Consider the following 12,512-nt stretch of genomic DNA (forward strand, 5'->3'; position numbering starts at 1 on the left):
GGAGGGAGCCAATGGGGGAAGGAGGGGGCAGAGTCGGGGCAGGGGGGCCGCAAGCACTTCCGGGCTCCGGAGTATTTGCTTGTTTGTCCAGTGTCCCGACCTAACATTGGTCGGGACGCGGGACAAACAAGGAAATATCGGGACAGTCCCGATAAAAATCGCGACGTCTGGTCACCCTACCCCCGCGCAGGCTCCCCCTTCCTCCCGAACTTGGGGGGCGGGGGGGGGGGGAGAAGAGAAAAGGTGGGTCAAGAATGGAGGCTGGGGGAAGGGGGAGAGTGGGCAGGCTGAGGGTTGCACACCCCCCGCCCCCCCCGTTCTTGCAGAGGAGGGGAAGCTGCCGCTGCTGTGCAACATGCTTCTCCTACCCTACAGCAACTTCAGCCTCCTTGCCTGCCTCATCTCCAGTGCCAGTGGTCTGTGCCTATGTAGGGTAAGGCAGGGGCACCTCCCAACTATAGTACAAATATACTGTACATACAATACAGTAAACACACAGCACATGCACACTACTCCCTCTGCCCCCCCAGAGATTCACTGTTGCTTTATGGCCCAACGGCCCTGCTCAAGAACAGGGCTCTACACCAAGTGCTTGCGAGGCCACCAGCTGCCTGCAAAGCAGCTGCGGGTGGTGCACAGCAGAGGCCCTGCCTTGCTGTCTTGCTACGGAATAAATAATGTTTTATCTGCTCCTCACCCTTCGCTGGAGGGAGGTAAGAACACGGGGGGGGGGGGGGGGGGGGGGCCCCGCCCAAAGCAAGTTACAGGAATAGCGTTCCAGCGCCTGCTTCGCTGTAGTAAGGGGGAGAAACTGCATAAAGATGCATAGAACCTGGCCCTGCTCCCCATCAAAGCATGTGAAATCCACAGGAGCTTTGCCATTCACTTTAATGCCAGCTGCATCTCTGCCCCTGCATGCACACAGCAGAGAGGGGCACAGCCCTGCAGCAAATGTTATTTTCCTCCTCTTACTACATTGGCTGCAATGCTGCCCGGGTGCTGAGTGCATGGTTACTAGGGGAGATACAGCAGGGCCATTTTTCCAGGGCACCCTGGAAGAGAGGCCTTTGGTCCTCCAGCAGGGCTCCTATGAAAGTAAGAACCTGCAAAACTAGTCCTAGGCTAAACCCACAGGGCTTCCAGTAGGGGAGCAGATTACCATGCAGAATGACACGGGTTTTCCAAATTCTTTCCCTTGCAATAGTTGACTGGTGCTGCATGACCCCAACCACTCCAGGCTGAAGGGAGTGAAGAGTAGCACAGGCACGCGCGTCCAGCAAGTGATAGTGGAGCGCCTAGCAGTACCACTAGCAGCAAGAAAACCAGGAAAACCATTAGTTTGGGTACTAAATTAGACATTTTAAAGCGTTTTGATGCAGGCGAGCGTGCAGTAGACATTGGCATCGCTCTAGGTCTTACTCCGACCACTGTGAGAACTATTAGGAATAATGACAACAAGATCAGTGCTAGTGCTCAGTGTGCAACACCGCTTAGTGCTACTACAATAAGTCGATCAAGAAGTAGTTTGCTGGAAAACATGGAACATCTTCTCTCATGGTGGATAGAGGACCAAAACCAGCGGAACATAGCTTGTATCACTAGCAAAATTAGAGGTAAGGCAAACAATTTGTATGACGATTTGAAGAGAGACCAAGATGAAGGATCACAGACAGACTTTCACAGCAAGTTGGGGAAGGTTTGATCGGTTCAAAAAGTGCTTCCACCTGCATAACATCAAGATGTCCGGTGAGGCGGCTGGTGCTGATACTGCAGCAGCTAAAAAATTCCCCGACTATCTCAAGAAAATAATTGAGGAAGGTGGCTATTCCCCTAAACAAGTCTTCAATGTCAAATGAAACGGACCTGTACTGGAAGAGGATGCCTGAGTGGACTTACATTTCCCAAGAGGAGAAGACAGCGCCTGGATTTAAAAGCAGCTAAAAAGAGGGTCTAACCTTGCTTTTAGGTAGTAATGCTGCTGGAGACATGAAGATGAAACCACTGACAGTGTACCAATCTGAAACACCACGTGCGCTCAAGGGATTTTCAAAGGAACACCTTCCAGGCATTTGGAGATCCAATAAGAAGGCATGGATAACTGGAGCTATTTTTTCAGAATGGCTGGCTCTCTATGCTGTCCCTGCATGGAAGGAATACCGTGCCAAGGAAAATCTTGATTTCAAGGTTTTATTGCTTATTGATAATGCACCGGCTTATCCAATCAACCTGGACGACCTGTGCGAAAACATCAAAGTTGTCTTTCTGCCGCCTAACACCACATCACTCATCCAACCCATGGACCAAGGAGCCATCGCTGCATTTAAGGCGTATTAGTTACGCCATACTTACGACCAGCTCATCAGAGGCACCGATGGGGAAGGCAAACCTACAATTCGGCAATTTTCGCATGACTACAACATCCTTAAGTGCATCAATAACATTGGTGAGTCCTGGGCTGAAGTTACTTAGGCATACATGACTGGTGTGTGGGGAAGTAGTAGCCTGAATATGTCAATGACTTAAAAGGATTTAAAGATGTTGTCCCCGCTATGAAGAAAGATATCCTCGGCTTGGCCAAGAAAGCAGGTTTTGATGAAGTGGAAGAAGCCGACGTTACACAAGTTCTGCAATCACACGGAGAAGAGCTAACCAATGAAGAGCTGATGCAACTAGAGGTGACGAGAGCAATGGAAGAAGAGGGCCAAGAAGTAGAACCACCACCAACCTATCAAAATTTGACTGCCAAACATCTTTCTGAAGCTTTCCAAAGGATTGAAGCTGGCTTGCAAATCCTGAGTGATGACGATCCTGACAGGGAACGCAGCTCCAACGTGATTAGGGGAGTTGGTCATCTAATGACTTGCTATAAAGAAATTTACAAAGAGGAAAAAAAAAAAAAGAAAAAAGAAAAGAAAGCAAAACAACACTCTAGATGTTTTTTCAAGTTCAGCAAGAGGAGCAGCCGGACAATCCACCCTCTTCCACTCTGACTCCACCACCTCAACCAAGCTTCATACGCAGCAATGATGATTGTAGTATTAAATTTCTTGTTTAAAATGTATACAATGCCTTTTGTCTGGGAAAAAAAATTTTCCCTGGAACCTAACCCCCCCTATTTACATTAATTCTTATGGGGAAATTGGATTTGCTTAACATCGTTTCACTTAAAGTCGCATTTTTTCAGGAACGTAAGTACAATGTTAAGTGAGGAGTTACTGTATTTCAGAGGAGATGTAAGAATACAGGACCAGGTACCGTACCAGGATGTATTAACCAGCACTGAAGACAAAAAAAGGGATCAGATTTGAAAAAAAAAAAAAAGTCATTTCTAAATGAATTTTAAACTAACTGCTCTTTGATCACTTGTGCATAAGGCTACAATTTAATCACGGATATTTTTCAGTAAAAGTCATGGACAGGTCATGGGAAACAAACAAACAAAAAAATCACAGCCTGTGACCCATCCGTGACTTATACCATAAATACCCCTGACTGAATCGGGGGGGGGGGGGGGAGGGGGGGGGGGGAAGAGAGAGAGGCAGGAACCCAGGGGGGCAAGAGGCTGCTCTGGCCGCTCCTGGGGCCTCTGCTCGGGTGGTCCCCAGGGCCAACTGCCCAGTTCCAACAGAGCAGTGGCTGGCTATGGGGCTGCCCGAGCATGTGGCTGCAGAGCCGATCCTACAATGACCAGTGTTGCTGTCCCTAGGACTGCTTGGGTGGCCCTGGGGTCAGCCACACAGGCCATTGCAGAAGTCACGGAATCCGTGACTAACACAGAGCCCTACTTGTGCATAATCAGTTTCACACATACAGAATGGGAAGAGACTGTCTAGGAAGGAGTACGGCAGAAAGGGATCTAGGGGTTATAGTGGACCACAAGCTAAATATGAGTCAACAGTGTGATGCTGTTGCAAAAAAAAGCAAACATGATTCTGGGATGTATTAACAGGTGTGTTGTGAGCAAGACACGAGAAGTCATTCTTCCGCTCTACTCTGCTCTGGTTAGGCCTCAGCTGGAGTATTGTGTCCAGTTCTGGGCACCGCATTTCAAGAAAGATGTGGAGAAATTGGAAAGGGTCCAGAGAAGAGCAACAAGAATGATTAAAGGTCTTGAGAACATGACCTATGAAGGAAGGCTGAAAGAATTGGGTTTGTTTAGTTTGGAAAAGAGAAGACTGAGAGGGGACATGATAGCAGTTTTCAGGTAGCTAAAAGGGTGTCATAAGGAGGAGGGAGAAAACTTGTTCACCTTAGCCTCTGAGGATAGAACAAGAAGCAATGGGCTTAAACTGCAGCAAGGGAGGTCTAGGTTGGACATTAGGAAAAAGTTCCTAACTGTCAGGGTGGTTAAACACTGGAATAAATTGCCTAGGGCGGTTGTGGAATCTCCATCTCTGGAGATATTTAAGAGTAGGTTAGATAAATGTCTATCAGGGATGGTCTAGACAGTATTTGGTCCTGCCATGCGGGCAGGGAACTGGACTCGATGACCTCTCGAGGTCCCTTCCAGTCCTAGAATCTATGAATCTATATGGACACTGCTATGGAAGAGTTTTATCTGTGCTCCCTCTACTGGCTATGAAGCAGCAGAAAAACGTTTTTCTTAACTTACATAAAGAAAATACATTAACATACAGTTCAAACAACATTATGCATCAAATTGCTACAATTTTAACTGAATTCAAGCAAAGGTACCTGATTGTCAAAGTTAATTGCAAAAAACAGAGTTAGTGATCAGGGTGAAACTTATCCTATTCAGTCCTAGAGTAATACAACAGAGAGCCAAGGGACCAACGAGTTTTGGAAGGAAAGAGCGATTTTTTCTGGGTTAACAATGTGAGATTAGAAAGTAAAATCTGATCCCCAATAATATGTACACCTCTACCTCGATATAATGCTGTCCTTGGGAGCCAAAAAAAAAAAAAAAATCTTACTGCGTTGTAGGTGAAATCGCGTTATATTGAACTTGCTTTGATCCACCGCAGCCCCGCCCCCCCAGAGCACTGCTTTACCGCGTTATATCCGAATTCGTGTTATATCGGGTCGCGTTATATCGAGGTAGCGGTGTATCTACTTCCCTGGCTTCACACACACAAAAGTTACATTTTATGCAAACTCAGTTGCTTAATATTTGAAGGAAATCAGCTACCCTTAAAAAAAATAAAAAATAAAAAAGCACCATGTTAATAACTCTACCTCCTTTCAAAACAGGAAAGTGATTGCCCAAGAGTGTTTTACGTGCAAAAAATAAAAATAAAATTACTTGAGTGACCTCAAAGTGGCTACAACAAGGTCACCAGCCATTTGGTTTATCAGCTTTGATTAATGAACTGTACACATTTAACAAACATTTTCTGTATCATATTCAGTTACTTTTATAATAGGAGATGCATAGTCCGTGCAACTCACTTAAGGTCTTAGTTAAAACAATTAAAAAGTTGTGTAGTCATTTCACTAAATTATACCAATAAAAATCACCCTTACAATAGTTAACTGCATCCAAATTTTGCACCAATTTAGCTATAATTTCTAACCCAATATAGTTAAAGTGATCCAAAAAAATGTTTGACTCTAAACTTAAGGCAGGTCTAACAGATAAATTGTAGTAATACTCTGTTTTTTCCCCCCCCCCCAGTAAAGCATGCGAAATAAAATTTTTATACAAGTTATTTAGAGTAACAAGCAATGATTCAGTTTTGAAGTCCCTTAATACATGATTAAATAGTTATTCCAAGTGTGTTTACCAGTAAACTATAAAAGGTACAAGCTGTAAAGGTATCAGGCAAGTTTAGCTTGCCAAGGCCTCTCAAGGCTTTACAACTCTTTTTACTCATGAAAAGTGGAAACCTTTCCCTGGTGATAAAGAGTGGCTAAAATCATTTTTAAAGCAGAATTTAGACCAAGATTTTCAGTTCCTCCCCCCCCCAAGATTTTTTCAGAGTCTCAAGTTAACATCCTAGTTCCATAATTTAGATAATTAAGTAAAGTGACTTAAGACCCCAACTTTGGGTTCCTATTTTTGAAAATAGCAGCCTTAAGATATTTTAAAGTAAGTTTCTGTCCATATGATTGCAAAGAAAGCCTTCATGATTGCAGAGAGCCTTCCTAATGTGAACCAACAAACTTTGAGAAGTTACATTATCAGTTTCAGGGATACTCTTCATAATCCTGGAAACAGTGTTAATTTCATATTGCTGCTGGGAAAAGTTACTAGGTAAGACTACATCTTTGTTCTCCTACCCCCCAAAACACACCCAACCAGGTTCAGGAACAGCACCCTGGCAGAAATCCTAATACCTTCTCAGTGGTGGCAGATGACAGAACAAGGTGCAATGGTCTCAAGTCACAGTGGGGGAGGTCTAGATTGGATATTAGGAAAAACTATTTCTCTAGGAGGGTGGTGAAGCACTGGAATGGGTTGCCTAGGGGAAGTGGTGGAATCGCCATTCTTAGAGGTTTTTAAGGCCCAGCTTGACAAGTCCCTGGCTGGGATGATTTAGTTGGGGTTTGTCCTGCTTTGAGCAGGGGGGTTGGACTAGATGACCTCCTGAGGTCTCTTCCAACTCTAATCTTCTATTATTCCTACCAACCCAAGTAGTAGGGTCTCTAAATTTCTCCCTAGGCTCCTATCCTGAACCTGTAGAGGTCTCTCCCAATGTTTTTCTTTTTGAAAGTCTATCTCTGGCCTGCCAGTTTACTCCTTTGGCTAATATGGAAAATGTCAGGCTAAGCAATGTCCATATATTTAACTTCATTGTACTGAAATCTGACTTGCTTTTAAAAGAGTAAAACTGCTTTCATACTAATTTTAGAAAAACTAAACATTTTGTAATAATTTAATATGCACATTTCCCCTAATGCCCTATGACAAGTCCAGAACAGAGGTTAACATTTCCTCAGCACAGTGATTTTTCCAACTGAAATTTTGCTACATATCTAGAATATTCTAAGGTAAATATGCATTTTAGAAATGTTACAATTGTGAATTAAGTTTCTGTTCAGTCACACACTTCACTGATCTCTTCCTTTTTCTTCTTTTAAATCCTGAAGTAGAAAAATAGACTACACAAAGCTATATATGTCATATTAAAGGGTACTATCTGACTGAGTGGAAAATCCAATACTCAACTTGCACTTCTTGAAAAAGTTTTCACAAATTGATGTGAATATTTATTTTGCTCATTTGAACCTGATCTGAAAGTTTAGGATGAGATTTTTTAAAAGCGCACAGTGATGGCTTAGCCCTGCTTCCACTCAAATTAGTTAGGTCAACAAACAATGCATAAGTTACCCCCTCTTTATAGTATCATGCCTTTAAAAAAAAAAAAAAATCAATCAATCAATCCATCCCAAACCAGTTTACATAAAAGTCTTCTGTAGATGAGCACAAGGCCATTTGGCTGGCAAGTCCAGGGACATGTCTACACTATGGACAGACTCAGGAGTTCTCAACCTTTTTCTTTCTGAGCCCCCCTGACCCACCCCTTCAAACATGCTATAAAAACTCCAGGACCTAGCAGGGGTCCCTAGCAGGGGACCACACCCCTTGCCCAGTCCCACTGGGCAAGGGGTGTGGTCCCCTCTGGCATAGGCATAGTTTGACTGGGGGTGGGAGGGGGAGAGAAAGAGGGGTTGTGTGACCTAGCCCTGTGTGGGTTGAGGGGGCACAACCAAAAGTAACTCAAAGGGAGGAGGGGAGGCCCTCAGGTCAAAAAAGGCTGAAACCCACTCAGGGGAGTAGCTAGGGGCTGTGCGCTAGAAGGGTCCGTCCCCCCCACTTCCTGAGGGTTCTGCAAGCCCCAGAGCCAGGTCACCCCACCTGGGCAGCTCTTACTGGCTGCACCAGCAGTCAAAGAGGGCTGGGAGTGGAGGAGCAACTGCAGCCCCAGGCACCACCAGCAGGAAAAGGGGCAGACCCCATGAAATTGGCTCACAGCCCTCCAGGGAGCCACAACCCCTGGTTGAGAACCACTGGTTTAGATTACTTCTCCTGTTTTGGGGGTTCTCTAAATACAACCTAAAAGGGAAAAAGGTTAGGGGAACATGGTCTGGCTGAGGAATTAGAGTAGACACGAAGCTATTAGTGTTCCAAGCCTTGCAAAGGAATTGAAGAAAATGGTAGCAGGAGCTCAGCTTTACAGGTGACCTTGATATTCTATCTAGGTTCTTATATACAACCCATCACTATAGCATTCAAGTATCTCATACTGATGAATTTATCCATAGAACTCCACTGGAGAAAGACATATTATTCCCATTTTACAAATACAGAATGGGAGCAAACATTAAGGGCTGGTCTACACTGCCGCGCTAGTTCGGCGGCTGGGGATCGAAGTTCCGAGTTCGATTTATCGCGTCTGGTCTGGACGCGATAAATCGAACCAGGAAGTGATCCCCGGCGACTGCGGTACTCCAGCTCAACGAGAGGAGTACCGCGGAGTCGACGGGGAGCCTGCCTGCCGCCTGTGGACCGCGTCTGAACCGCGGTAAGTTCGAAGTAAGGTATGTCGAATTCAGCTACGTTATTCACGTAGCTGAATTTGCGTACCTTACTTTGACTTGGGGGGTAAGTGTGGACCAAGCCTAAGATACCTCCTCAAAGTCTCAAGACATATGTGGTAGAGTTAGGAATTTAACACAGACCACCTGAGTCCTAGTACAAGCTCGTAAGTGAGGTGACTATCCAATGAAGGTGCACCGAGAAGGATGTACCAAGAATCAAAGTAGAAAGACCCCATAGCACACACAATCATTGAATGTTTTAAAGATTTCTCTGCATTTTGCCTTTAAAACTTGATCAGAAGTCAACATGAAAACCTCACACAAAGTTAAATGTTCTGTATGGTAAATGCGAAGGCCTGATTTTGGTAGATTTTCATAGTAAAGTCCCAAGCTTTGAGAAAGTAGTAGTACTGTATTCTCATTTTGATTACACAAGGATTTTTTCCCCTCCGGATATGCTTAGTTCAAAAGGAATTATTTTGGGGGAGTTCTATGACCTGTGTTATAAAGAGATCAGACTAAATCAGTCAAATGTCTATACTTAAAAGGAAGAGAGGTATACTCATCTACCCAATAAAATTCTGAAGTAGAATTCTAGGGCAGAGGGTGGGAAGGGGAGGGCCATGGTGGTGATTAAAAACTGCAGCTCCCATAGGCTTTAATGGAATTTGCAGATGTTCAGTACCTCAGCATTCGGCCCTTAACTGTAATAGTCATTTTTCATCTAAAATAAAGTTTCATAGAGGAGCATTTATTAGAAGTCTATACCATATACAACGAGCCAGCTAAACTGAATTTTGATCAAGAACAGACAAGAACTTAACCATAAGCCGATGCATTTACTAGCGAGCTCAAAATTCATTAGCTTAGGTCTAGTGGAACTATTTTGCAGATTGCTTCAGAACCAAAACAAAAAAAAGTCTATGTAAGGTTTTATCCAGGCTGAGTTTCAAAAATAAGACTTCACCCTTACAAAATAAAATAAATAAGTGAATATTTATCAGCTTACTTGCTAGTTTAGCCTGTAATCCTGAAGGTCCAGGTTTTGATGTCTCTGACTTTGAAGAGCCTGGTAGAGACAGTTTTGTTTTAGGCAGGCTAACTTTTGGGCTGAAGCGAGCGGCCCAGTCAAACTTTGAAGAGCCACCGGTTTTACTCGGTTCTTTATCTCTGCTACTCCTTCTGGGACTGGGACTAGATGCAGAACGGGAACGCCTCGCCTTGCTCTGGTCTTTTCCTTGTTTTACTCTGGCACCCTGAGGAACAGTGGAAGAAGCAGAGGCAACAGCAGAAGAGGAGGAGGATGTAGAAGCTGAAGAAGAAGAATCAGTGATGTTGCTACACCCAGCTTTGGCTGAGGTCGCTGATTTTGAAGCCAGTTTGCTGGGTTTTGCAGACCTCTCTTCAACGCCAGTTGATTCAACTGCTGTACCACTCTTTATACAAGATGAACTCTCTGTCCTTTTCCTTTTCTGACTTCGGGAGCTACCGGTAGCTCCACCCTTTCTGGTATGAGCCTTGCTCGTTGATGGCAATTGTGCAGATTTCGACTGCTGTTCTTGGTCTAAGTGTCTTTTCTTAGATTTTGTATGTGGCTTGTTTGTTTCCGAGAAAGTTTCAGTATATTGAAGTGCTTTGGGTTTTTTAGCAGAGCTAGGGGAATTGGTCCTGTTATAATCTGGGCTAGCACTGCGTTTCACTCCTCGAGAATTGTCTTTCTTAGGCACCTGCCCCGTTTTTTGTCTTTCTGAAGTACTGACTTTGTCTGGGTCTTCTTGTGGTATTATAACTGCAGATGAACTACAGCCTCTGCAGAAGTAAGCAGAAACAGAGTTAATACAATACTAAGTTACAAGAAACTTTACATTATTACAATAATTGAGACTTGACTTATACTAATTGTTGTCATTCAAGAAAAAGGAGATATATCCTAATCACAGTCCATTACGAGGTTTACATTAAACAAGAAAAACATGCTTAGATGAAAAAGTTTGCATTCCAGATTTCAATGACGTAACTTTACTAGCATGACCAAACTAAAATAAAAAAGCTGCAAAATAAGAGCATGGAAAACTGCCATCTATGGATTTTTAGGAGAGTTATGAGATGATTTTAAACACCATTTGGAGTATAGTACCTCTTGTTTCACAGATGACAACCAAAATACCTCAAGCCACTATGAAACTAGTATACTGTATACCTATTTCAGAACTAAGTTCCACAAGAAACCAAGGAGTATTCAGTAATGCATAACCAGTCAACTGGATTTCAGATAAGGAAAGATTCCTCATATACAAGTGAGAATTTTTTTATAAAGTGATTGCAATTTACCTTTCTTATTTCATTAGTGTCACATGAAATATTTCAAAATGGTTTAGTTCTCTTCAACAGGACTGAAATCTGATCTATTCTAATTTAAGGGGCAGGAAGATGGAAATGGTAAGCAAGTAAGACATCACCAAGGTTCTGATCACTAAAGCAGTCTGATATCAGATCATTTTATATTTGGTTTAATATATTACACAGTTCAGAACTGTTTGGGAAATTTGCATCTTTCCCAACATGTAGGAAAATTTCTATTTTCAGTATATAATCCAGAGCTAGTTATGCAGAATTTGTTTTCTCCCCAGCACTGATGAAATGGCATTTCAATTTGTGACTTAAGTACAATGCGATGCATGAACATTTCAGACACTGACATACATCAGTTGAACATTAAGCCTAGATTAGTAAAAACTAGATGTCAGACAATTTAGGATAATCTAATCTGGTTAGAGTATTATATACATTCTTGAAGTGCACATTACACTTGTTAACAGGAATATGAAGCAGTTACCTTTTAGAAAAGTGTCCCCTGGACTGCTCAGTAGTAGTATTAGACTGCACTTTGGGTGCCTTTGAAATAGATTTTTTACTCTCAGGAGGGCTATGTGCCTTATGTTTTGCCTGCCCTAAATGTGACCTGTCAGCAGAAAGTCAAAACAGAAAGCTATCAGGAGTCTGAGATGTAGATACAAGCCTGTAGGTGGAAGGTGTTTTTTTGTACTTTATACAAAAATATATTAGTGTAAGTACAACTTCACATACTTCTTCACATCAACCCTTCATTATACAAGATAATACTAAAATTTATTCTTCTCAAGTGTCATGTAATGTTTTGAAAAATGAAATGCACTTAGTAGTGATTTCTAACCAAATTATTTTGGGGCATCTTGAATAAGTAAGACATTGCAAAAAAGTTTCAAACCTAAAGAATTGTTAAGTGTGAAATTATCTGCAGTTATTCTGCTATGCAAGCCCAACCAATTCCCAATTATCGACTCAAGCATGAAAAACAAGACATGACCAGATTTAAAAAAAACACCCCCCCACTCCACCCCACACACTTTCAAAATTAGGGCAATTTTTTTTAAAACAGGGAAAATTATTAACACATCAACCTTGAATGCTTCCATGCATCAGAGCTTATCCACTAAAAGGTGTTTAGAAGTTTGCCCCTTTGCTGTTCAATTTCACAAATCCACCAGTAAGGGTTCTTCCATGGGCATAGGTAATCCATCTCCCCAAGAGCTGGTAGTTAGGCTGATGGAAGAATTCTTTAGCTTTTATAAGTTATCCATAGACTGTACTGTGGGGTTATACTATTAGGTATATTTCCATCTGCTGCATTTCACTTGTTAACGTTCATGTGCTTCCACTGTTGCTACTTTGACTTTGTAAGAGTAGACCCTATTATGCAGAATATAATAAAGGAAGAGGACCAGGCTTTAGGAAAAACCACAAATACTTCAGCTACTCCAGAATGTAACTTGCTTCTTCCAGTAACATAGAAGATATTCAAGGGACATAACTAGGGCCCTACCAAATTCATGACCATGAAAAACACATCATGGACCTTGAAATCTGGTCTTGTGTGCACTATACAGATTTCAAGGGGGATACTAGCATTTCTCAAACTGGGGGTCCCAACACAAAAGCTGGTCATGGGAGGGGGGGTGTCGCAAAATTAT

General features: G+C 42.8%; 1 protein-coding gene across 5 annotated transcripts in view; it reads right to left on the reverse strand.

The window, feature by feature from the left end:
• The window catches only part of TRIP12 (thyroid hormone receptor interactor 12), a 165,562-nt gene that overhangs the window by 94,075 nt on the left and 58,975 nt on the right, over positions 1-12,512 (reverse strand). For 3 of the 5 annotated variants that reach the window (XM_024210928.3, XM_024210912.3, XM_024210920.2), the window contains exons 3-4: positions 11,339-11,464; positions 9,512-10,311 (exon numbers count right to left, since the gene is read on the reverse strand). In XM_024210928.3, the coding sequence (XP_024066696.1) occupies positions 9,512-10,311; positions 11,339-11,464 (926 nt within the window). The remainder of the gene's footprint in view (positions 1-9,511; positions 10,312-11,338; positions 11,465-12,512) is intronic. The other 2 variants (XM_024210944.2, XM_024210937.2) reach the window with 1 other exon arrangement.

The sequence above is a fragment of the Terrapene carolina genome, unplaced genomic scaffold, assembly GCF_002925995.2.
Source record: "Terrapene carolina triunguis isolate 2854851 unplaced genomic scaffold, T_m_triunguis-2.0 Scaffold88, whole genome shotgun sequence".
NCBI classification, from domain to species: domain Eukaryota; kingdom Metazoa; phylum Chordata; order Testudines; family Emydidae; genus Terrapene; species Terrapene triunguis.